At 45.7% G+C, this 27,710-nt stretch overlaps 1 protein-coding gene across 4 annotated transcripts in view; it reads right to left on the reverse strand.

Annotated features, from left to right (window-relative positions):
• rims2a (regulating synaptic membrane exocytosis 2a) overlaps positions 1-27,710 on the reverse strand; it is a gene marked incomplete at both ends in the record, with an annotated part of 129,426 nt that overhangs the window by 8,021 nt on the left and 93,695 nt on the right. For 2 of the 4 annotated variants that reach the window (XM_079735491.1, XM_079735490.1), the window contains 6 exons: positions 7,207-7,454; positions 14,434-14,594; positions 16,325-16,425; positions 18,657-18,686; positions 25,037-25,143; positions 27,380-27,568. In XM_079735491.1, the coding sequence (XP_079591617.1) occupies positions 7,207-7,454; positions 14,434-14,594; positions 16,325-16,425; positions 18,657-18,686; positions 25,037-25,143; positions 27,380-27,568 (836 nt within the window). The remainder of the gene's footprint in view (positions 1-7,206; positions 7,455-14,433; positions 14,595-16,324; positions 16,426-18,656; positions 18,687-25,036; positions 25,144-27,379; positions 27,569-27,710) is intronic. The other 2 variants (XM_079735492.1, XM_079735493.1) reach the window with 1 other exon arrangement.

Consider the following 27,710-nt stretch of genomic DNA (forward strand, 5'->3'; position numbering starts at 1 on the left):
CCATGAACAATACCCGACACACACTCTTGCACTCGTTGCTGCTCCATGGAAAGGTGCAAGGCAGGAGCGGCAGAACAGGCAGCCTGCTGCCCAGCACCTCCGCTCCACCCCCCCACCGTTATGAAATATTGGACAGATGGAGAGAGAGAGAGAGAGAGAGAGAGAGAGAGAGAGACACACACACACACACACATAGAGAAAGGGAGAACATTACCTCAGTTTTGCAATTCTGATAATAATCAATCTCCCACTTCATATTTGAACAATGTAAAGTTTTATTTTCTCTGCCAAAAAAGATATTTCGAATTGAATTGAATTGAGATAGAAAGAGCAAGAGAAAGAAAAAGAGAGAGCGAGATCGAGAGAGAGAGAGAGAGAAAGAGAGAGAAACAGAAACAGAGGGAGATGGGGAGGGAGAGACAGAGACAGAGACAGAGACAGAGGGAGAGAAAGGGAGAGGGAGAGGCAGATACATAAATAATTGATGCCAGAGCTGAAACTTGACCGGGGCGTCAGCCACTATTTCTAACTTTGTTTTTAATACTCCAGATGGAAAGTGGCCATCCGGCGTCAGTTGATGTGACTTCCATCCCCCCCCTCCCCTCGCTCATCCCCATGACAGGCCGTAGTAGTATGGGGAGAACACAGTGTGTGGGTGTGTTTGTGTGCGTGCAAAGGGCAAAGCTGAGCTGTGTCACCACGGGATCTTGTGAATACTTCTCTCACACTGCAACGCAAATAATGAAGGAGGAAGCAAGGCAACTTCCTACCATTTATGGAGAGGAACACGAAATAGAATCTCATGTGTGACGATGACTTGATGACACCAGTGACGGCATACATAATCGATGTCATGGCACCAAAAAAGGGAGTGGTCATGTAACGTGCTCAACAGTCACCACCTTTTCAGTGACTCAGTGACTCAGTTACGTTCAATCAGCATAGAATACAGTTAATGAGAATGAATGAAACATCTCAGGGCTCCCATGGCCCATGGAGAGGCAAGGTGAGAACGGGTTCAGAGCTGAGAGAAGGTTAATCAATAGAGAACCCTTTCCTTTCTTCCCATCGCAACAACATCAAGAGAGAGAGAGAGAGAGAGAGAGGTCACTATTGCAGAAGACTGATGGCTGCAGGTGGATGCTCGGCTAACATGCTCCAGCCACAAGGCACTGTTCCAGAGCTGTTTTTCACGTGTCTGCTTCCCTGAAAACAGCCAGGCCCGTTCCCATTGTTAACCAAGGCTTCCTATTACTGGAACATTTTCACAGAATCGAGGCCAATCTGTGCTGTTTCTTATGTCTTCATGGCACATAATACATTTCTATCTAATGAACAGAGGAAGCCCTTGTTAATATATTGGATTATCTAGGGAACATTGTCTGCCACGGATCAGGAATCAAATGCCGTGGTGCCAGGGGAAACATTAATTCAAGAAACTTGTAAGCAAATCCCGGTTTATGTTTAAACATGAACTGAAACGCCCCTGAGAAACCACATCCAGCAATAGGCTTATCATGTCAACCTAATAGGACTCAGTGTGCTTCCACTCAGGTTTAGCAAAACAGTGCAACAACTTGACCTGGTCTCTAGAAACAGCAATAAGCGTTGTTTTACTCTGTCATTTTTATTTTTTAGAGAGAGAGAGAAAGAGAGAGAGGATGGATGAAAAAAGGTCAGGTCATAGAAAAAATAACTGAGCGAGGGAACAGAGAATGAGGAGAAGCCCTAGACAGAACTAGTGCTAGAGAGAGCGCGTGCGAGAGAGAGAGAGACATAGAGAGAGAGACAGAGAGAGAGAGAGAGACAGAGAGAGAGAGAGAAAGAGACAGCGAGGGAGAGAAAGATACAGAGAGAGAGAGAGAGTCAGCGAGGGAGAGAGTGGGACTGAGAGAGAGCGATGGCGAGAAATAGGGCAAAAGGGCAAAAGAGGGAGAGAGGCAGAATAGAAGGAAGACGAGGATTGGGGAGTGAGGAAGAATATAAGGTGACACACACGGAGGGGGCAGCGTTCCTTCCCAGCATGCATCAGCCTTGGAGCTGTGCATCTGGCCCAGCCCCCAAGGATATTAATTAGCAGACTGAAGCGCGGCGCCGGCTCAACACGCACAAGATGGATTACCTCGGCCGCTAGCTCAAAGTTCAGCTATTTCACAACATACTGACTCTGGGGCATGAGGAGGGCCCGATCCATATCAGTATCACATGTGTAGGAGGACAGTAAGGTAAGGGGAGAGAGGCTGGCTGGGTTTGAGGTTCTGTGTTTGTGTATCAGCTGCACTGGAAGCTATTTGGGGGACGGTTCCACTTTCGTCAAAATAAAGCCTGAATAAAGTCATTTCGGGTTTGCAGAGCAAACAAAACAGACAGAGAACAGCTTTAGATGTTCTTTAGAAGTTTCACATTTCAGACAGAAGGCCTTTGTAGTTCAATGGAGCCAGGCCTCTGCACGTCTATTCATTCTCCCTACATACATACATAAATAAATACAATCACAGGTGAATGTACTGGGAGAAATGTTTGCATGCTCCCCGTTGGTGACGTGATGTTATCAGCAAACTGAATCCACATTGTGAAACCAATTCGCCTAACCTAATTATTTTTGAAGCTTTCCACAAGTAACACCTACGCTGTCTGATGTTTTGAGGCAATGACCTCAAAAGAAGCCTATTTTAGACACAAAAGTAGGCCACAGGCTCAGTCCACAAAGAAACCAGGTTAACAGTTAATGGCTAATGAGTACAGTCCCTGGTTATGAAGAGAGTTGAAGTGACTCAGGCTACTTTCGTACCACACACACACACACACACACACACACACACACACACACACACACACACACACACACACACACACACACACACACACACACACACACACACACACACACACACACACACACACACACACACACTTCAAACAGCCACACTTCACACTTGGCAGTCACACACTTGTGACTTTGTTTCCTACTTCTGTTGACAGAATCTCAAAGAAAGGAAGTAGACCATAACATCAACAGTATTACATTTTCTTTCTTATTATTTGCTATGTGTCTATTAACCCTGGTCTCCTGCAAGCCCTGCTTTAGTTACTTCCTCCGCCCTCATCACTGACGAGGAAGCAGCTGCTGCTGACTTGACCCCAGCTGAATTGTTTTTGTATTGTTCTTTTTTATTTTTCTGGAAGATTTAAAAGATATTGGAGAGGCCGTTGTGATTCCACCACTGGGTCTCTGTATCTCATCTCAGTCTTTCCAAACTGAAAACACACAACTGTTTAGCATGTTTTACGTTGGATATACAGGGCTGCAATGTTTAGTCCTGCTTGTCAATTAAAGAAAGCACATTTAAGAAATCTCTTTGGAATCGGGTAACTTGTGATGACTTTTGCTGTTTTTTATGATATTTCATAGACTTAAGTGATTAATCCTTCCATTAATCGACTACGTAGGTAATCGTCAGTTGCAACCCTGGTCTGGCCATGTCTTCTCTACATCTTTAATGCATTGTTAATCGCTCCCGCGATGCATGACCTGTGTGTGTATATATGCTGTCATTTTATTTAATAAAATGTATTTTAATGTATGAAACAAGTAAACTAACCTTCCTGGCTAACTGACCCATTTCACAGAAACGTTTTAACGTGTCCTGTCCCTGTCCAATAAACCATTGAATGAAAAGATGAATTGCTGAGTGCCAAAAATATGTGACCCACAGCAGAAAGCACAGACACAAAAGCAGACACTAGAAGGTATCTCTCTCTGCAGGGTCCGCAGGACGGTAGCGAGCTGAATGGGAAGCGGTGAGTTTTGTTCAATACACACACACACACACCACTAAATCACTCTCCAAAGTCCTGCCACCTAAAAAACAAATACCCTACACACACACACACACCCACACCCCCCCCCCCTCCCACACACACACACACACACACACACACACACACACTGTACACAAAGTGTACAGACGGTATACGAGATCGGTGAGTTGATGCCAAACACCCCTCCTCCTCCTCTCAGGGGCCGACATGGGGAGCAGGCCAGCGTCCAACTACACCCCATGATGAGCCTGTAGATTGCTGACCAAGAGTGTTCATCCGCAGTCTACTCTACAACTCGCCCACGGAGAATATGTTGTGCAGATATCCAATATACACAACACAAAAAAAAACTGACAACCCACGTCCATTCGTAAAAAAATTGAATATGTGATGGATTTCTTTTAATAGATGCGAATCAGGTTATATGCGTGTACATTAATGGGGGGAAGGTGGGTGGTGGGTCTGAAGCCAAGAGTAATGGAGAGTGATGGTTTGTATACAGGCTTGCAAGATCATGGCTATTACAGTATAATTTTGCCTGAGTCAGGTCATGTCGCAGCACAAAGCATTGCTTTTGGTATTTCTTGAGGAGGGAGAGAGAGTGTATGCATTGGGACTCAAAAGTATTCTCCGTTGAAGTTAAAGTATAATTTAGGAGGGAGCCCAAGACTGCTGAGTGGGAAACAGGACAATAGAGGACCATAAATCACCTTGATGCTTTAGCTAGCTCATGACAGAATAGAAACACACATACACACACACACATACACACACACACACACACACGCACACACACACACACACACACACACACACACACACACACACACACACACACACACACACACATAAACACACTTGCACACACACATACACAAAGGCAAGCATTCACACACACAACCACAGATGCACACTATAAACAAATGCACACTATAAAATACACCTAATATGCTGTTTGACGATACAAAGTAAATACATATTTTTAATTGATATTAATTACAGTAATATATCAACATCAGTCTGGTTATGTATACATCGCTTTCTGCCTCTGTCTCTCTGTTTGTCTGTCTGTTTTGTTATACAAATAAGCAAGCTGCTGCCGTTATAAACGTTTACCACATAAACCATGCTTAACAATGCACTAAATGTACAGTAAATATGGATCGGCAGAGTTTAGTGAGGTTTGTGCAATGATCCACTGTCACACTGAATATGTGTTGTTCTGTGGAGGATGGATGAGACTTACTGGGCAAACTGGCCAGCCACTTCTGGATTTAACATGCAACCAACAAAGTGATTGCTACTGTGACTCATTTGACTATATCTCTGGATAAAAATATAATGTGTTTTGTCCAGAGCGATCATGTGCTCTCCGCTTAAAACCACACACACACACACACACACACACACACACACACACACGACCAGACAAGACAGGAGAGGTGGGTGGGCACGCAGGTGAACGCACTCCAGCCCCTATCACCCTGCAAACCCCCCAAAAACTGCTTCTGTTTGTCGGAGAGATGCTGCTTAGCTGACCTTCCCACCAACATCCCCCCAATTCAACACCTCTTCCTGCTCCCCCACTCTATCCCCACCCAGCAACCCCACCCTGCAGGCGTCCCGCTGGGCAGGGCAGAGGGGACCCCCAGTAACCTTTTTGAATTAATCAGTCCGTTTGGAAGCGTATGTGGGGCCGGTTGGCGGCCCCCCCGAGAGGCCGAGCACAACTAAAGTAGGGCAGGAGGGGACGGCACGCTTGGGGCCGCTGCTCCAGATCCACACACACACACACACACGGACAGGGGGCTGAGGGAGAGGAACGCAACGAGCTGAACCCAAACCTGTTTCGCTTTCTTCCCAGGCGTTGAAGAAAAATAGCACAGAATAAAACATGGTGCTCTGCTCTGATATCATCTTAATAGGTATTATATTGGGCCTGTTTCCAAGATCACAGGATTTTACACAACATCATGTGTCTTGGATCTGCGCTAAAATGCCTGACACCCCATTGGATGAGCTGTAAAACATGTCTGACATTTGGGCTGAAGAAGGTGAAATGTCAGCCGAAAGCATCTGCCGGATGAGCCGGATATCCTGGCAATGAGGGTATAATTCATAAAACATAGAAATAAAACATGAGCTTGTGCGTTTTGCCTCTCACGCACACTCTCATTCACCACAATCGTTCCACCAAATCAACCTTCATTAAATCTTACCATGTTGAAATGGGTAGAAATAACGTTGGAAGAAACTGCATGTTACTGCATGTTTGAAAAGAGCTGTGGAAGAGGAAGCAAAGAAGTACATGCGCCTGATCATTCTCCTTCCAATGACCCGCGGTCCACACAGAGACACCGTCGATGCTGTGGCAACCCGAAACAAAGCTTTCCCCCGGGTAAACACACACGCTTTGGAGACCATGAAAGGGCACAATTCAAAAGACACAACCAAATGAAAGAGCAAAGGGGGAAAACAAGAGAAAGCCACCATGTTCTGCGAGATCAACAATCAGAAAACAGAAAGGAAAAGGTGGAATGGTCTTAAAAAGTAGGACACCACACACATCAACACCGCATTTACTCTTATATTCTCTCTCTCTTCAATACTCTCTCTCCCTCGCTCACACACGCACACGTTGCCACGCGAACACGTGCTACTGACTTATCTATGCGTAGCGTTTGTTGGTTTTCACGGGTCACGGTCATGGTAGCGTCACAACAGCAGAACGGGCCCCTTCAAAACCTGACCCACATACACACACACACACACTGCTCTGCCAATCCTGTCGGCGTTCTGCCAGCCGACAGCAAACGCCAGCCATGGGCTCACACGGCCACAGATCAAATGACACCACATCACCACCGAAAGAAAGGTGGCAATCACATCCTCAGCACTATGCACACCCACACGGCCGTACAGCTGGGGTCCGCCCACATTACATGAAGGGAAAATAAAAAGAGCAGGGGTGTAATCAGAGGTGGAAAGAGGGGGCGAGTGAGAGATGGAATAGGGGAGGGAGAGGTAGGTAGGAAATCATCCCTCTCTAGTGTGACCTAGAGAGAAAAAAGGTGTTATGAATAAAGACAAAACTTTCGGCCGATTCCGGTGAAAACACGGCCTCCCGCTGTGATTCGGGCGTCCGCAGTCCGAAGGAAGGAGCTACAAGCTGGAAATAGGAAGGAGAGGGGAGAGATAGCAGCGTTTGGGAGACACAAAGAGAGACAGACACAAGGTCCCTCTCCGCGCAACAAAAGTTCAGGCTGCGTCAGATGGACCTCCCAGTGGGGGGGGGGGGGGGGGTGGGTCTCGACCAGGCTGCTTGACCGGGCGCAGTGGAGCGGTCAGTGTGCTGGGGGGGTGGTTGGGGGAGTGCCCCCTTACCTGTTTGGCTGAGCTGGGAGGTGCTGCGGCTCTTGCGCGACATGCCGACGATGGCCTGCATTTTGGCGCCGATGCTGGAGCGCCGCTTCTTCTCCTCGGTGCCTACCGTGCCCACTGCCGTGTCCGACTGGCTGCCGTCCGTCTTCTCCAGGTTGCACATGTCGCCGCTCACGCTGGTGCTCTTGGTGATGACATTGGCACCGCCCGCGGGGCCCGTCTGCCTGTCGTTCATTTTGGACGATAAGTCACTGTAAGCCACCGCCCGAACCGGCCATCGAGGGAGAGGGACAGGGAGGTGGGGAAAGAGGAGGAGGTGAGGGTATAGGAAGGAAGAACCAGATCCAGAGAAGGGCATACAAGGAGGAGAGTGGGAGACCATGGGGGTAGGTTGGGGATGAAGGTTGGAGTTGGGGGTGGGGAGGGTACATGAAAATAGGAGTGGGAAGTGGTGGGGTGTGGGAGGTGACACAAATAGAAGAAGGAGGGAGAAGAAGGGACACATAGATAGGACCAGAGGAGGAGAGGAGATGATGGGGGGAGTGATAGGGAGAAGAGGAGGACAGAGTTCAGGTCTAGGTGTTCATGAATAACAATAATAATAATATTTGAATTGGTGCTCATTGGAATGCATGTAGGAATAAGTGTGCCCTTCGATATAGCTCCAGTAATGGATGACATGCATACTGAGCGTGAGTTTTGGTGACTGCATGCAATTCATATATTGAGTTGGGAATGTTGATTTGGGTTATGTGGTAATTGGGCTCAACTTGAAAGTTTCAAAAATAAAATTATTTAAAGAATGTGCCATGTAGCTCCCTTAACTTTGAGTCCCCCTCAGACAATATATTTTGGTGTTTTTCACAAAAAACATGATTTTGAAGTTGAGTGTTTGCTATTCGCAAGATCTCTGCATGATTTCCATCGCAATCCTTAATTTATCGGATCTTCGCTGCACCTGGTTCCCAAACACGTACCAATAACAATTTAAGGCTCCAATCTTTCAGAGAGAAAGAGAGCGAGTGAGAGAGAGAGAGAGAGAGAGAGAGAGAGAGAGAGAGAGAGAGAGAGAGAAAGAGAGAAAGAGAGGAAGAGGGAGATAAAGACAGAGATAGACAGAGAGAAAGAGAGGAAGAGGAAGATAAGTCTATAAGTGAAGTGTTTTTTCTTTTCGGCCTCTTGCAAAGAGACGGCCTCACAGCCACAATGAAGGTCCCATTCAGAGTGTCTGCATGTGAGATTAACGTTAAGAGGCAAATTACACCCTGGATCACAAACTCGTCCAATGTAATGGGTTGAGACTTGTGTTAAGGGGAACACCCTCAGGGTGCTGTCCATTTAATGACAAGTCTGAGAGGAGCTGTTTCTCTGTCATATTAAGGCCATTAAGAGGGGCTGATTAACCACAGGGGGAGACGGGGTGGGGTCTATGCACTTCCTCTCAATTACTTTAATTAGACTCCAAATCTTCTCGCTTTAAAAACAAGCCTGCGTGATTAAATCAATTTTCCACAACTTGAGAAGAGTTTGGAGTCCTATCCATGGCCATCTATGTCCACAAAACGCAGGAAGACGTCAGGCGAACGCTGACCAGTATTTCATCCTATCCCCTCCCGGTGGATTTGTTAAAACTATCCCTTAAGTGCACCATTATACTTCTTCCCCACATGAGGCCTTTCAACTGTCCAGCAGAGAGTCTGATTTCATCAAACCTCCTGTCTGTCCTAAGGCCTTATTAAGTAAGAGAGAATGGGAAGAATGGAGGGGAGGCCTTCACAAAATAAAAGCACATTCTTAGTTGTCCTCCATTTTCCTCCACTAACAGGCTTATGACGTATATTAGAAAGAAAGCGACATAACTTTATTTGGATAGTTGGATAACACGTTGTTTATTATCCTTTTAAAGGGTTTAAAACGGCATCTATTCAAAGCCCATCTGAATGAACAAAGACTATTTTCCACTTGCCTGTTGTTCGTAGCATTCCCGCTGCAATAACCCAGATGTGATACCCGGGCAGCATGCTCGCATCATAAATCAGCTCAGGTAGTGCGCCATGTGTTTACGTTGGGTCATCCATGCTAGCGAGCGCTGGTGTGGATCAGCCACTACTTTAAGGCATTAATATCGACTGTTTATCGGAGGATTAGAGCCTTTGATCAGTTAATGTAGTCCAGAGCTCTTTGAGGCGCACTTCAGGCCACTGACTCCGCGCAGCACCAGCAGTAAGAGGAGCAATCTGAGGCAACATGCCCTTTTACCAGCCAGCCTCCACAGAGGGGCTGCGTTTCATCTGGCGGAGTTGTGACGTTATTATGGGCAAACATGGCTCCTTTCATTATGTCCAAGAGGAACACAGAGTCAGCACATGCACATGACTTGGTTTACATCTGATAGGTGTTCATTATATTCCATGCGGATGATTGCAGTTATAAACTGTGACCTCAGAGTTTTTTTTTCGAAGAAAAGGTGAAATTGAATTGAAATCGATGCCGGTGTTGGACCTCAACATCCAACATGGGCATCCATTTCAGTTCCACTTCTCTTCAAGCATCAAGCTCTCATTCGCATCCAACAACACCTAGACCTACTATTGGCTGATAATTAGCTGAAACTTCCCTAGCCCTAATTATCAAAACATTTGGCGGTTTGATTTGCAAACATTCTAGTGATTAAGCTGGCAAAAAAATGGGTTTAATTTGCTAAATACTAATTTTCTACCCTCCCTGCCCTGCTCCTTTCTCTAACCTCACGCTTGGATCTTGCTGCTCCCTACGGTGAGAGGGACAGAGAGGGACAGAGAGGGACAGAGAGAGAGAGAGAGAGAGAGAGAGAGAGAGAGAAAGAGAGAGCGAGAGAGAGAGAGATGGAGAAAGTGGCTGGAACTCTGTCTCCCTAAGGATTTCAACCGATTTTCCACCTCAACCATGAGCACACAATGTTCTCCGCCATGCAGATCGCACAGCAAGCATTTTCATGATCTAGGCCAAGATGTTCCAGGAGCAAAACATAATAATAACTCACCCTCAACATAATGCATTCAGAATTGTTGCCTTTGAGAACAAGCAATGCAAATAGAGCGGTACTCTTAACCTATCTAGATGTCAAACAAACTTTAAAATATATGTGAGGCCGCTGCAGCATTGTAATGGATAAACCGCTACTGTCCAGCATACAGACTGATGCCCTTACACTTAACACATTTCTCTTAGCACAAGTTTAGCTCGCAAAATAAAGGAACCGGAACCGGACATTGCCGGACAAAGTCTGGAACCCCTCGGTTAATTTTCAATTTCCAAGCCGCGTTATCAATGGGCTGCAGACCAAAACACCTCCTGAGGCAATTGACAGACCTACAATCAATCAGAGCAACATAAGGTGAGACATATCAGTGGCAGCCTTCACGATTGTTTATGAAAATAAACAACTCCCATAGGTCACTCCTATGAACAGTAATCACATCAAACAAGCCCCACATTAGATAAATGGTTGTGACTGGCCGACCCAGGCCAGTTATGCTGGAAATCTGTCTGAACGGGGGGGGGCCGGATGCAAATGCCAGAGCCAATAACACATGAGCTGCGTCTGGCTCCAAGGCTAGAGGAAAAGAGAGCAGTTGAATAACAGGTTCATTAAATCTACATTGTGATGAGCAAGAGTTACTTTTAATGTTGCTTCAGACAACTATTTCTTCCATCTCGTATCCCTCATCTATTCTTCCGCTAACTGAGGAGTTCTATCGCTTTGGCGACTTGGGGATCGACACGGCAGAGGAAATCTGTTCCTAGAGCAACAGATATCGCCCTCGCGTTGAGACAGTACACACAGGAACGGCATCAACTACCTTCTCAGTGAGGGAAATAATAAACAGAGGTGTATATAGCCGAGGCTAAATAGTTGGGAGGCATGCTTTGCTTCACCATCTCTTTGACCCCCCCCAGTCAGGTAGCGTTACTGGCTGCTGTTCAATTGGGATGAGGCGGAGGAGGGAGGTGGTGTTTGTGCATGTGCAGCGGGGGGAGGGCTGAGGATAAATAAACCTCCACTCCTTTCTGTTTAATGAGCCCCCATGCCGTGCACACAGAGGGTCTTCACTTCCCCATACACACCAAATAGCCGTTACCAGGGCAACGGCGCCGGGATGTGGTTAGAGACTAGAAGCAGCGTGTGGATTTCAAAGTGCTGATGAAGCGCCTGATTGTTTTCCCAGAGATGGCAGACACACGCGGATAGAGTTAGGGATGGTCAATTTACCCCGTGAGGCACATTGGTGAACATGATAGGCACCACAAACGTGTGATAAAAAACTCATAGCTAACAAACTGCTTGAATGCAGGCCAAGCTTTCACCCTCTCGTAACAGACCTAGCCAAATCAAAGACGGGAAATGTATATTGTGACCTGAATACATAGAACAAGATGCATGCTGGAAATGAATCCCACTCTGCAATGTATGCCCTGGATCAAATGCCAAGCACTTGAGAAGAAAACAGAGCAGTAGAGTTAGGCGTATGGAATCTGATCGACAGCAACAACAGATCTACCAGGCTACACAATTGATATTTAGTTGTGGTTAACAGTCGGATTCTGCTGTTACGACAACCAGAGACCATCATCCTCCTCATTTAATTAAAGTTGTAATTAAAGACCCACAAAGACAAAGAATCGCAAGGCAGGCTGCATTCTCTACTTATAACTCTTATAACTCTATATATTGCACTCTCTTTCACTCCTCCATTGAGAGATCAAATCATGCTTTGGTAGATGTGTCACTGAGATGATGTGCTGCCTTGGTAGCCACCACCACAAATATAGCAGCCTATCTTCTACGAGATTTAACAATGACGTCTTTACCGAGACATGGATACATGGAGATCTTCCCTCGATGAGGTCTCTGCTCCAGATACAGGGGTGTTTGTCATACGCATGAGGTCTACAGTGGACCTCACTGGAGAGACTACACGACACAGGCTCTAAAGTTAGGTTGTATGCAAAAAGGATTGTTTTTTATTTTAGATGGGGTAAAAATGATATCCATAATGTATGCAGTTGTAGAAATGTAACATGATTTATATTTGTTTAATGGGATATAATCATAACTTTTTCAGTGTCTTGGTCATTTTCTAAATGCTGTGCCTCTAACGAGATGCCATCTATTTCTAATTTCAATTTCTATTTCTAAGTCTAAAAGCAGCATAAATGTTGTTTGTTTCCAAGGAGGTGTAATTAAAGATGTATTTCTGTACTGTAATTGTCATGAACATATCAGGGTGGGTTAATTGAGAAGTCGTCAGCAGAACATTACGAGCGGGACAGAGGTTATGTAATTCCACTTTTAGTGCAGAATGTGAATACAGTTCAACAATGTTGTGACAAAAGTGTCAATTGCAACATTAATGTTCTGAGGGGGACACTTTGTTGATGATATGATATTAATGTAAATGAATGTCCCGTTGGGCACATTACTATTTGTATTGGACTGTGCTGAAGGTTGTTGTCAGGATGAGTTGAAGGAGCATGAAGGTGTAATCTTGACATTAAAAGCATGGAATAACACAGAGATTGTTTGTTATGGTAGTAAATTAGGAAAGCATGTCACGACAAGCAGAACGAAGTATGCTGTGGCAGAGCAACTCAAACAACACACAGGCAAATGGAAAAGCCACACAAAACACAGAGCAAGCCATCACTAGCAATGCATCCTCTCAATATTTCTAAATCTAGATTCAATGCATTGTTGTAGGCAAGTGGATACACATATCTGCTGGCTGCATTGAACCTGCTTACACCTTGTCGTTAAAGCAGTTTTAAGCTCTCTGAATCAGATTGCACCACAGTGGTTAAATCTGACCGAGATATAAACGCCCTTGGTACATGGGGTAAATTAGCTCAGACGTTTTCAGCCGTCTAGTGAGAAAGTCGGCAGTACTCATGTATACAGGCAGCACCTACTTAGAACCAGCTGGGAATGCAATTTGAAAGCAGCCATATCTTATTAGAATGGTACGCTCATCTCTTAGCCTGCCACGAAAACCCATGGGCTTCTAAATCAATTTGCTCTCCGCTTTGTTCTTGACACACTTTTTCATAATGTCTTCCTACACTATACTTTTCACGAATGTAATTATGTTCCCCGGCGACCACGGTGAAATGGTGCCACCCTTAACATAGTGCTAGCATAATGCACTTCACAGCGGTATAAAAATGAAGAATGCCACGTGACAGGACGTTTCACGTCAAAACATTCTTTAGCGTGTTAATCTGGGATATAACCCAGTCAGACTTACGAAAACTTTACTGTACCTTAACATGCTTTATAACTAGTTTAAACTAGATTAGTAAGGGATATCTGATATTGAACTATTTTATAGTTTTGTAGCCATGGTTGCAAATAGGTAAATAGTGTTGCTAAGTGGATGGGTTCGTATTAGGGAATAACGACAGGGATCAGGTGAGAGGACTGAGGGAAGTCACAACAGGTCCAGGAGGGTAACCAGACCATGCCAGACACAGGGCCAGGTTACAAATGTCATGGACCAAGGGACAAGCTAGAGGGTCATACTGTTGTTAGTGTGTGGGAGGGATCTGTACTGTTAAGAAGTTACTAGCACCAGGGGTGAATGCACTCTGGACCAGCATTTCTTTACCTGAGGTCGGTCTCGGAGATACTCCTCTGGTAAAAGTCCTCTTGGCTCTCCGCCAAGTCCTCCTTGTTCTCCTTCGCCCTGTCTCCCTTCGCTGTGTTCTTGGGTTTTTCCCCTTTGCAACCCCCTCCACTTTTCTCAGCCCCCACCCCTGTTGCTGTACCTGTTCCCGTTCCTGTTCCCGTTCCCGGTTCCTGCCCTGGCTTCTTCTCCTTGTTCTCCCCCACTTCCCCTAACTGTTCTCCCCCCTCCCCCTCCCCTTCTCCTTCCTGAGACAGACTCCTTGACGATTGCAACGCGCTGACGGACAGAAGACAGAAGCCCATGCGAAGCAAATCAAAGCAAGAAAACAAGGAACCAAGAAAAAACAAAGAACATGTGAATAATGTCAAATAATGACATTACTATGTGTTTCTACATTTCTACTGACAAGTAGAAAGACAAAAAAAGCACACACCAAAAACACACCGCTTTTAAACATATAGTGAATGAAGAAAATGAAAGCCCATGCAAGTAATTTGTTTAATTTTTTGTTGAGTGGTGTCTGATAAGTATCGGTGGTTCATGCGGTTCATGAACATCAGCCTACCGGATCTTGCGGTTTCCCTGCGGCCTCTCTGATTGGACAGACATGTAGCTAGTGCCGCTGAACCGAGAGACGCTACTGGTTCTCGACGCACCCGACACGTCGCTCACATCGCTGTCCGAAGATTTGGCCGACAGGTTGTCCGAGCCCCGGGGTCCTGATCGCTGGAGTGAGAAAACACACACACACACACAAATATACGTTTGAATGTGACAGTTATCTTTAAACTAATCTGTGATCAAGTCCCACTATGTTATAGCAGCACTTCTGGGTGGGCGGGACACAGAGCCTGGGCCGGAAACCAGAAGTTGTCAGGGGTAGAGTCACACCTTGTTCCCTGTTTTGTTGTGGAAGTATTCTACCAAAGAGAAATATTTTGCCTGAGTGGATGAAGCAATCAGAAGGGTATTTTACTAAGTGTATTTCTACAGTGGCCGGTATGCAGTGTTGATTTAAAAGCTTAAGAGGCACTTGTTTACCGTTTCCTATAGCTGGCCGAGTTTGTGTTAGACAATTACCACCTTACATATCCCCGCCTCGAGCATCATGGTTGATCAAAACAAATACGAGGTGAAAGAAAGCAGAACACCCTGTTCATCCAGATTTGAGCTCATCAAAATCATGTTCATCAGGTTGACTTATAGAACCGCACAGTTATTTGAAAGGTATATTACAAAAGTTCCCCCCCCCCCCCCCCCCCCCCCGCATACACCTCCCCGCAGAAACTCAGCTCTATTAAGACCATTTGTGTAAACCTTCCTGTAGGGTAGCCATTAAAAGATTAGACAATTGTGTCAACTACTATAAATGTCGATATATCACGCAAACTATAACACAGTTTACCTTGAGCACGGTTGTGTGTGCTGGACAGAGAAGTTTGAGTTGTTCCAGTTACTGCTCTGGGTATGCGGAGGACCGTCAGCGAGTGTGCTATTCTTAAAACAACAATATGAACTAAGAATAAATATCGCCGCACAGACATCGCCCCCCCCCCCCCCCGCCAACACCACCGCTGCTTCCAAACCCAGACAAACCTCCATACCAGACAAAAAAAGAAGATACAACTTTTTATAGACTTCTCACAAACACTTGGCTTGCTTCCCAGAGGCCAATAGTTCGCATAACACTGACATAAAAGGATGGCGGGAAGCAAACACATCTTCTTATATGGCCTGGCCTCCACTCACAACAAGACACAGCACTCAGGCCGCCAGGACCTCTGTAAACAAGCTGAGCACCTCCTGCTATTGGAGTAGTACACACACTACGGTCTGGAGAGACTCCAAACCGTAACAGGCTCTGTTAGATGAAGCATTCCATAGAAGAATATCTTTCTGTTGAATAGATGGGTTTATGTGTATGTGTGTGCGTGTGTGTTCGTGCGTGCGTGCGTGCGTGCGTGCGTGTGTGTGTGTGTGTGTGTGTGCGTGCGTGCGTGTGTGTGTGCGTGTGTGTGTGCGTGTGTGTGCGTGTGTGTGCGTGTGTGTGTGTGTGTGTGTGTGTGTTCTGTTAAAATAGATGTGACCGTGGGCTACGTCAATATAAAATATGTTTCCACTGTTTCACTGCATATATGCATCTATTCGCTCGATGGCAAACAATGTCTTTATTACTATTTAATATAATTGTATTAATGTTATAATTATAATTATTTCGAACCGACGTGAAAGGGTGATCTTTAAGCGCATAATTGGAAGACAAACACCAGGAAGACCAGATCACTGCTGAAATACACAAAAATTCCCTTCTGCATGTTTTATCCACTATTGCAAATGTATTTCCTTCAGTAGAATATGCCTATGACAAACCAAGTAACAAGGCGTAACTCCGCCCCTTGCTGTGGATGGTTCCCCCCCCCCCAGAAGTTCTGCTACAAAACTGTGCCACCACTCACCTTGTTGTAGTCTTGCTCCAGTCTGGAGTCGGAGCCTGCGCCGTGCTTGTACTTGTTCATGTTCAGCTTCATCTGCCTGGTCCTCTCCTGCATGTCCACACCTGAGAGGGGGTTGGGGACGGGGAGAGAGCAGAGAGTCTGGGTTCACATCGAGTCTGCTTGGTCGTGGGAGAGATGCTGGTGGCGACACAGTGGAGGAGACGGTGGTGTGCCATGAGCAGGAGAGGTCTGAATGAGACGAGGCTGAATGGTTGGCCGCAACAGACACAAACAAAGAGATGCTGGTCATTGAGTCTGACCTCATGGGTCCAGGATCTCGCACACTGAATTATGATTCTACTCCAAAGACAACAAATCGACCGTGATCAATAACACACCCATGGTATTAGGGCAGGCTAAAAGAAGTGTGAAAGAATATAAATAATAGAGAAAGAATAGAAAAAACATGTATATATATATATGAATAGATCAATAAATAAATGAATAAATAAACATGAGGATATATATATGATGTATATATTTCAACCAGCAGGATAGTTTGAATAATCTCCTGAATGTGAATACATCAATGAGCTCTCCAAAACACACTCTTCATATGCTTATATATAAAAATAAACACAAGAAAAGGAAAACAAAATATTCTCTTGGCTAAGAGCGACATGCTCCTCTCTGACTATTTCCTATATCCCAAAATAGAAAGGCGCTGAACAGCAAAAACACACCTTACTTTACATTTCTATTGTAAGGTGAAAAAGAGTGCCTCTGTGTGAATCTTAACTCCTGGTACCCGGCTATCTTAGTATGTTTTGTGTCAAATGATGAACTAAAATGGAGAGAATTTTCAAATGTATTTGTGAAAGACCCATTTAAAACGTCCATGTCATCTGATGGCGATGAATGTAGCAAAAAATTAGCACATAGAAGCGTGAATTACACACCCATGCATACACACACACACATACACACACACACACACAACCACGCAAACACACACACACACACACACACAACCACGCACACAAACAAACATAGCTACACATGCCCACACACACACAGATTCCCCCCAAACACACACATACATACAAGGTAAAGTGAAATATCTCCATCATAAATGTGATTCTTACCATAACTTATTTTACAGTACAATTAAAAGCCAGAGATTTATGTTACTTATTTTAGTCATAAGTGTAATTTAAGTCTGTAGTTTAACCGTGCATAAGCTTACATGACCTGATATATAGTTTTTTTTAATTAAGTTATTAAATGTTTTCAATATTTATTTAAGACAGGATTTGATATGTCTTATCCAACTCTTTTATGCATTGGGATGCAAGTGAATTTATTGATATATAAAATGGTTTCATTATTATTCATGGTGGTTTTGAATTGGGAATTATAATAACATCTTTCATCAAACAGTTGAAGTAAATAAGATGTTTGCATGTGTCAATGATGGAGACATGGCACGTCTTGCAACAAGGGCTGCTACTGCAAGTATAGACCAACCAGGCTCATATCCAATCACATCCATGCTCAGAATCACAGCGCTAAAGAAGGAAGCCAGGGTGCACAGTGTGAGTGGAGTGATTTTGTGTCCTAGCAAAGAGCAGACAAGGCAGGAAGGTGAGGAGATCCAGGAAAATCATTCTATGGAGATAATGATGAAGATCGATTTCAGTGAAAAAGCAGGTGGACCGAGAAGCACAAGAAGCAGGCTTAGAAAAACATCAAAAAGGGTGGAAGAAGAAGAAGAAGAAGAAGAAGAAGAAGAAGAAGAAGAAGAAGAAGAAGAAGAACTCAAAGAAGAAGAAGAACTCAAAGAAGAAGAAGACGATGAAGATGAAGGAGAAGAAAAGAAGAAGGAGAAAAAGAAGAAGAAGAAGAAAAAGAAGAAGAAGAAGAAGAAAAAGAAGAAGAAGAAGAAGAAGAAGAAGAAGAAGAAGAAGAAGAAGAAGAAGAAGAAGAAGAAGAAGAAGAAGAAGTGGTACAAGAAGAGGAAGAGGAGTGCGGAGAAAAAGATAAAGAAGAAGATTAGAGGAGAAGAGAATGAAGACGAGTTAGAGGAAAAAGAAGAGAACAAACAGAAAGAAGAGGAAGAAGAAGGAGAAAGAAGAAGAACAAGAAGAAGACAAAGAGTGAGAGGAGGAAGAGACGGAAGAGGAGGAAGGGGAGGTAGAATAAGATAAAGAGTGAGAGGAGGAAGGGGAGGTAGAAGAAGACAAAGAGTGAGAGGAGTTAGAGGAGGAATAGGAGGAAGAGGAGGTATAAGAAGACAAAGAGTGAGAGGAGGAAGGGGAGGAAGAGGAGGAGGAGGCAGCAGTGGGAGACAGACCTGAGTTCGTCCAACTGGGTGAGTCCGTGTCTTCGGGGATCACGTCACAGAATGAACAGACACAGACAGAGGAGAGGAGATGGCGATGAGAGGACGCCCGGAGAGGGGGGCAGGAGGGGTGGGGGGGGGAAGAGGTGGCCACCTTGGCTGACCCACACACAGCCAGGCCAGAGGTGTGTGTGGGCGTGTGTGTGGGGAGGGCGGGGTCGGTGGGCATCGGGGATGGTTGGGTGAGAAAGGTGACGAGAGATTTGAGCGGGTGGCGGTGGCGGTGGCGGTGGTGGTGGGGTGGGAGGTGGTGGGGGTACACGACAAAACACAACACAACAACAGCAACAACAAATACGACAACAGCGACAGTGACACAAAACGACACAAGACAACAAGCACAGGGGGACAAACAGAGAAAGGAAAGAACAAAAGACAAATCATAGAGAAGACCGAGAACGTACGCCAACGTCACCACCGGCACAGTTTACATTAAGAGAGTACGTGTCAGAAAGGATGGGGAGTACAGGGTGTGTGAGGCCAGTGGAGAGGCTGAGGTAAAAACTGATAGAAAACACTGTTAGAAATCAGAGGCAAGGGAGGGGGGGAGACGGGGGGCGAGGCGGAGGTTCGGCGCACTAAAGGAAAGAGAGATCTGCAACGGTAAAATCATGTTAAAGGTGTGATAGAGTGTTGAAGCTCACGAAGCACACAGAAAGCTCAGAACCTTGGATGGAAGACGGGGTGCAGAAAAGGAGAAGTGGGTGTCACTATAGGGTTGACTGGGGGGTGGGGGGGGGGCATCTCGTCCCACCAAACCAAACATACATGAGAAAGCCTTTGAGATTTAAAATAAAATAATGTCGAAGAACCATAAAGGTGTCCAGTTTTTCAGACGTTTCCACAGATTGGAGGCCATTGCATTGCTTTGTTTTTTTGCACACAGGTGCACTTGCTTGCACACACACACACACACATATATATATATATACACACACACACACATACTGTATGTATATATACATACAAACCTGTGCACACATGCACTCACGCGTGCACACACCTACACACAGAACAGCCATAGACGTAAAATGCAACTGTTGATATGTCGGTGGCTGTTTCGACCAATCAAAATATCTTTGTCTACTTTCCCGCTTCAATTCTGTCATGCGTCTCTGATGAAATACTTTGTCGGAAAGGTTGTGTGTCTGATAAACAGAGCACAAGTTGACTCGCATGAACCCTTATCGGTGTCAATATCTGAGGGTCGGGTACACGATAAAACACAACACAACAACAGCAAAAACAAATACGACAACAGCGACAGTGACACAAAACGACACAAGAGGCAAGAGGCAAGACAAACCATCTGACCCCCTATCTTCCCCTTTCATGACTCAGAAAATGACGCAAAAAATCACTGCATCCTTCCCAGAGTAGTTAGCTCCAGGACACCAAATTTCACAGCTGAGAGATAGAGAGAGAGAGAGCGAGAGAGAGAGAGAGAGAGAGAAAGAGAGAGAGAGAGAGAGAGAGAGAGAGAGAGAGAGAGAGAGAGAGAGAGAGGGCCAAGGAAGCCAGCTTAGGTCGCACCTCATTTCCATTCACTGCACGGCGTTAGCATTTAACTCAATTAGCAGTCTATTAGGTTGAATAATGAAGTGCCACATGAATAAAAGACAATGTCAGACATCTGCCTGGCCAGGCTCCTGTTCCGACGTGGCCGCTAACATCATCGAGTTACACTGAAGACGGCAGTAAAGAGGGCAAGGGAGCTTTCTTCCTTCCTTCTACTGGGGCAGGAAGAGGAAGTAAATGTTCTCTTCAACATTTGACCGAAACATTCAGTGTGATCACACAACAGTACGATGCAAAGACCTCCCACCAAAAAAACAAACATAAAACGTATACAAGCTACATATATCTGCTGATACTGAGCTAAGCATTGCTTTTTGGAAGTTATAGAAAGCAGACTGTAAGTTAACTACAAACTTAGAGAGAGAGAGAGAGAGAGAGAGAGAGAGAGAGAGAGAGAGAGAGAGAGAGAGAGAGAGAGAGGGAGAGGGAGAGGGAGAGGGAGAGGGAGAGAGAGACAGAGACAGAGAGAGAGAGAGAGAGAGAGAGAGAGAGAGAGAGAGAGGTATATTGCATGGCTGGTACTCATTAAAGATTCAAGGCCAGAAACCTGTGATTACCTCCTAACCCCACGACACAAGGTCACAGCAGTATACCATGCTCTGGTCATGGTAATGTGCATTTTGTGCTTGTTCTATAGACAGTTAATAATAGGGGACATAATAAAGTGTTTGACTTCCCCCTACCAAGGTCAAAAACCCTTTCTACTCCCTGAATTGAGAACAATATCTGAATTTAAAACTGAATTTCTACAGTACAGGTCTTGTCAGCTAATATTTTCCTTTGAAATACTCTGAAAAGATTAAAGCTGTATGACAGTAAACACAAATTAATGAACAAAAGCCAAAATAAAACCCTTCCATTAACTGTTAATGCAGAAGAAGGAAGATGTTTCGAAGAGGGAAAAGGGACAGTAAAGTCCATTTGGAAGGAGCACATGCCCAGACCCAAACCCACCTGTCACACTGCAAGGGGGCTGTGGTGGTCCACCATTTGACACTGAATCATTGACCCGTTGTTGCTGGTCCTCCCATGTCACCTCTATACCAAGCCCCCCACAAACACATACACACACAAACACACACACACATATATGCACACGCACACACATACGCCCACACACAGACACGGAAGCACGCACGCACATGCGCACATACAAATACACACATGTGAACACAAATACATACAAGCACACACACACACACACACACACACACACACACACACACATCACACACACATTTATGCACACACGTTTGCACACATGCATGAGCAAACTTAAGGAAACCCACGCACATGAATACAAAACTTTGTATTCAACATTTTGGATTGATTTTGCTCATCACTGAAAGCAATTCAGCACTCTGGACAGCTCTACACTAAAGTCTAGGATCTTTGCCCCATCTATTGGCCAACAGTGGTAAATGCTTCTCAGCCTCAACTGAATAGGAGCCTAGTATTGTGACATAGCCTATAGTACAGCACCCTTTACAGTTTATATGTAACAGTGGGCAACATTGATTCATTTTGAACTACATTTCTACATCAGTGGTTGAATAGCTTTTCTACTTGAAAAGATTTGGCTAAAATGTTATAGGTATAGTGTTTACTGTCTACTGTAATGTCGGTTAACCGGTACCAAAAAGTGCAATACATAGATTCATGATAAAATTTAAAGAAATTGAGGGGCCTGTCATAATATCCATACAATTCCACTAAAAGAACCAGTGACGTTAAGAAACTGACTTCTGTCTGAGAGTAGCAGTGTTCAGGGAGACACAGCATTCAGCATGCATTAAGCCTTCCCCTCCAGAAGGCCTTACACAAAGCACTCTCAAAGCACTTCAAACCAAACCCCGACCACACAGGGAAAATTCAGACACGCTCTCTCTGCTCTCCAGAGAGAGTGGTCTTCGAACGGGTTCGATCAAACCAGAGCCCTGGTGGGTTCAGGAAGGAGGGAGGAACCACTCACATCAGTATTGATCACCGCAGGGAGCTCGCCATGCAGAGGGAGAGTGGAGAGAGTTGAGACAGAACATAAGAGCTGAACCCAGACCGGCCCCCCCGGGGTCACACAGCGCGGAGGACTTGCCTTTTCTCCCATTCACAGGTGGGCTTGGGATGGGTTCCTCACTGTCTGTGGCTGCTCAACAGATAGAGGCCGCTTCAGTCAGACCACACGAGTTTGCATTGAGGGAATACCATTACACACAGCCCTCCCCATAACACACAAACACACAGACATAAATGCATGCAACTAGATGGGCTCACACATATGCTAAGAATGTGTGATTTGATTACGCAGCAAATTGGTGGACATGGACAAACACACACACACACCCACACACACACATGTGCACACAGACAAACACGCGCATGGATGCAGTCCTTGAGGATTCAGCATGAGCTCACACATTTGCTACAAATGTGTGGTTTGATTACTCATCACATATGTGCGCACACACACAAACACACCCATTCTTACTCATCACAACATATGTGATGAGTAATTGGAGCACACATTCTATAAATGTAAGCACCGCAATCACATGACAGAAGTAACAACAAAACAGGCGGATGGAAAATAAATCAGTCGGGAAGCCCAGCATCGGACCACACACTCATTCATGTGTGTCAGCATTAAGACCGGGTGCCACAACACATTTCCCTGACTCATATCCACAAAGATGAGATCACATCCAACAAAGAAAAATGTCGGTTTATTCATGCATATTCCTCCTCTCTCATTGTAGAACACTATGCTTTACTGATGTTTATGGGACAAATAAAATCTCAGGAATCTTAAAGAAACGGCCGAATTGTGGCAGCGTCAGGGTGCGGTGTGTTGCAGGTAGAGAGTTGCTCTCGGTAGATGGGAGAGACCGGGGCAGTTTGTACACACCTGCTTGTCCATTCTGGGGGCCACAGGGTAAACGGTTAACGGCCCCTGATTCTTCCCCTGTTTATTCAGAGAGGTACATGCAAACAGACAGGGCAGACGGGGGCAGGTGGCTATGGTTAGATACCGGATGTACAGGCTCAGTGCCAACGCAAAGCAGGACAGTACACATGCTGATTCATCGAATCAGGCAGACCGGGCAGGTCATTGGCAGGTCGTCTGCCAATCATTGTCTGAAGTCGATCAAGAAAAGCTCCAGGTAAATCAACCACACACAAACCCACGTGAGCACAAAGTTGCACGCACGCACAGACACACACACACACACACACACACACACACACACCCACACACACACACACACACACACACACACACACACACACACACACACACACACACACACACACACACATGCATGACTTGCACATACACAAAGACTATATAGTTGGATCAATGCCTCCCTCCACTGTTCACACAGCGCCACTGCCGCTCAGATAGAGGAAGACAGAACAAACACACTAAAATATATTAAAATATAGAGCATATAGAAGGATTGCAGGATCAAAACAGAGAGAGAGGGAGAGAGAGGGAGAGAGAGAGGGCGAGAGAGAGAAAAAGAGAAAGAGAGAGGGAAAAAGAGAGAGAGACACAGAGAGAGATGAGAACAGACCGAGCAAATTGAGAGGATCAATTTGTAGCTGCATGGGACAGCATGGAAGTCGGGAAGAGAATGATGTAATTTGACAAATCTCCTCCTCCTCCCTCTCTACCTCCCCTCCTTCATTCAGCAGAAGTATAATACTGAATACAAAATACACCAGCTTGTCACCACTATGGCACTTTAGATGAAGAACACCACGCTTGTTCAAAACATTCAAGAACATAATGTTGTCAAAGGATGCCCACAACATTATGGTTTAAAACACAGAGTCAAGTATGCAAGTTATATCGTCATTATTATTCTAAAGCTAGCCCTTTTAGGCTTGGCTAGCCCTAAATGTAATCACTCCAATCCAGTCTCCTTTAGCAATAACGCAAACGTTCAAAGCTGTTCCAAAGACAAGTGGTCACACACTACAACCCAAAGCAACAGCACCCTGCTTGTGAGCGTATGTTAGCAGGAGCTAAAGAGAGCCAAACACAAGCCGTGAGATACAGACCTTCATAAGGCTCTGTACTCTCCTCCTCTGCACACCCTGGGGGAGAGAAGGAGTGGGTGGGAGGTGGTGGGAGGGAGGGAAGGAGGGTGGCGAAATCCAGAGGCAGGGTGAAATTACAAAATGGAGGCTCAATTACATTTAATTAGTTAATACTCATGGGAAGAAGGTTGCAACAATGTGCGATTGACTACAGAAGTATGGAGTAATAAATCATCAGGACCAATGCAAAAAGCTAAGCAGTTAAGCTACTATGAGGCTGTATAGTATCAATAATATAAATAACTCACAGCTTAATACATAGGATATATAGGATATAGGAAAAAAAATGATACAGGAAAAGGCAGTAAGGCTCCATCAGACTCCCTCTTGTTTCCATGCAACTCGAGAGACTCTTGTGTCTAATCACAGTCACCGGCAGATGATTCCCAGCACAGCGCTTCACATGAACCCGCGTCCACTTTCATCACCATGACGACAAGACGCCTCAGAGAGCCACACGCGCGTAAAGTGTTCAGTCGGACACACTTCACCTCAGCGGGGAAGTGATACGAGTCCTCACAAGCACCAAGCACGCACAAACATGACTCAGAAGCCATGCCCCGGGCCGACGGAATGGCCTCATGCCCAGACCAGCAGAGAAGAAGAAGAACAAGAGGGAGGAGCGAAGAGAGGAGAGCAAAGGGGGGACTTACTTCGATCCTTTGCTGGGGGTGGAAGTTGTGGTAGTTGCCGACCTCGTCGGCTGGACATGGGGGTACTGGTGGGGCTGGTCTGTACGGAACCACTCCGGGGGTGAGCTCTGTGGGGCAGAAGAGAGAGAGACTACCGGTTTAGTCCAGACGGAGGATCAGAGCTAAAGAGAGAGAGAGAAAGAGAGAGAGAAATAGAGAAACTGAGAGACGCAGAGAGGAACTGAGAGGAACTGAGAGAGAAAGAAAGAGAGAGGGAAATAGAGTAACAGAGATACGCAAAGAGGAACTGAGAGGAACTGAGAGAAGCAGAGAGGGAAATAGAGTAACAGAGAGACGCAGAGATGAACTGAGAGGAATTGAGAGAAACAGAGAGAGAAAGAAAGAGAGAGGGAAATAGAGTAACAGAGAGACGCAGAGAGGAACTGAGAGGAATTGAGAGAAACAGTGGGAGAGAAAGAGAGAGAGAGAAACAAAGAACAGAGAGATGCAGAGAAGAACTGAGAGGAACTGAGAGAAACAGAGAGAGGGAAAGAGAGACTCAGAGAGAGGGAAAGTGAGAGAGAGAAACAAAGAACAGAGAGATGCAGAGAAGAACTGAGAGGAACTGAGAGAAACAGAGAGAGGGAAAGAGAGACTCAGAGAGACTAATAGAGAGAGCAAGAGAGACAGAGATAGAGAACGAAAGAGAGACAGAGAGAGAAAGAGAGAGACAGAGAGAGAAAGAGAGAGATAGAGAGAGAAAGAGAGAGAGACAGAGAGATCTGGGTGTATGGGACAGCCAGGGGCATCCGACATACAGTCCCATACTTTTTGTAAACAAAAGCATATGTTAAGGACTATATGAAGGAAAATCTCATAAAGGGTTTATTAGTAAAGTATACGTACGTAGATCATGAAAGTAACATGGTTCAGTAACCGAAAAATAAACTGTGAGTGATACATTGCCAAATAAGTATTATGTTGTCAATTCATGTAAATGATGAGGAATTAGCAGAAGGGAAGTTGTATCGATCATTCATTGTGTATATATGTCAGGTTACATATATACATGTCTGATATACAATCTTTGCCATGTTAAAACGGAATGCAATCATTATGTCAGCTTGAATGGCATGAACGCAGAAGGCATTTCAAACATGGACTAAACGTGATACATGATACATGATACACCTTGCATATGACACCACAGATTACTTTACAGTTGCAAGTGTCAGAAGAAAGTAGTTCTGCATGAACCAGAAGCATCTGTAGAGCATGTGTATCGGTGTGTTGCGTGGATTGTTTGGCACACAACGCACATAACTTATGACCTGTTTGTTCACAAGTGTTTACAGCATTAAACATCTTGCTGGCAACAATTGATGAAAAAGCAATTCAGCACATTGCATTGCATATATATATTATAAATATATATATATATATATATATATATTTTTTTTTTTATTATTAATAATCTATTTTCTCTATATAATAATGCACGTATTGGTGTTTGGCACATGGACATGCGAGTGAGTGGGTGTGGGTGAGGATGGTGGAAGGGAGATCAACCACCAGAGCACCGTGGGGGGTCGGCACATCTGAACTAGAAGATGCTAGGATGGGGCCAGGAGGAGGGGCTGTGCGGTGCAGTAGACCAGCTCCGCCATGCATCTGGATGCTTTCTCTTCCCCCCTAACCCCCCCCCCCCCCCCCCCCCCCCCAAAAAAAAAGGGGTTGAACTCAAGGTAAATACAGCAACAAATAAACTTATACAACTAAGGGCAACAAAGAGAAGTGGTTAGTGGTAGGCACTGTTGGCAGTCGGTTTGGCACGCACACGCAAACGCATGGTTGCGTGTCGCACGAGCAGTGTGTTCCAAAACAAAACGCAACTGGATCTACATCTATAGCAGGTGGTGGGCATGCCGGAGGGGGGGGGGGGGGGGGGGGGCTCGGTGCAACTGTGCTTCTGGGGTCGAAAACGATAAATTAAAAGGTGGTGGTGGGTCCGCTTGCTGGTCGGCCAGGAGGACAGGCAGCTGGGTGGCGGTGGCTGGTGTATGGGAGGGTGTATGGGAGGTGAGCCGAGGTGAGGTGAGGTGAGGCGGAGCAGGGGTGCTGGGTGCTAGTGGAGGTGGTGGCAACTCAGCTTCCACTAAGAAATGCGGGGAGGCGCTGGGTGTGGGGCGATCAGTGGGAGCAGGGTTAGTTTTGATGCTTTATAAATCGGTCCTTTTTTCCGGACAGGGAGGTGAGGGTTGCTGATGCTGATGCCACAGCATCAGCGGCCGCTCGTTCCTCCCCCCCTGTTCCCCCAGTGGTGGTGGGTGGGTGGGGGGGGGGGGGGGGGGAATGGGGGCACACCTGGTGGAGGCAGGCGAAGGAGGGGCGGACCTCCCGGACGGCAGGGACGGCATGGACCTCATGTGCGACGAGGAGTCGTGGGGGCGCTCGGTGGAGCGGGATCGGGACGCGGGGCGGTCTATTGTGGGCCGCTGGTCCGCCGAGCGGGACCGCACGGGGTATTCGTGTCTATCGGCGGCTCCGTGGCTCCTGGGGAGGTCAGTCAGAGATAGGCAGGTACTCAGTTGGGTGGGGGGGGGGGTCCACAGTAGTCAGGGGGGAGAGTGGGGTGATGAGGGGAGGCAGCAGTGGGTTGAGCGCTGGCTGGCTATGTGCTGCATGTGTAAATGAA

This window comes from Pollachius pollachius, assembly GCF_949987615.1.
Source record: "Pollachius pollachius genome assembly, chromosome: 1".
In the NCBI taxonomy this organism is placed as follows: Eukaryota; Metazoa; Chordata; class Actinopteri; order Gadiformes; family Gadidae; genus Pollachius; species Pollachius pollachius.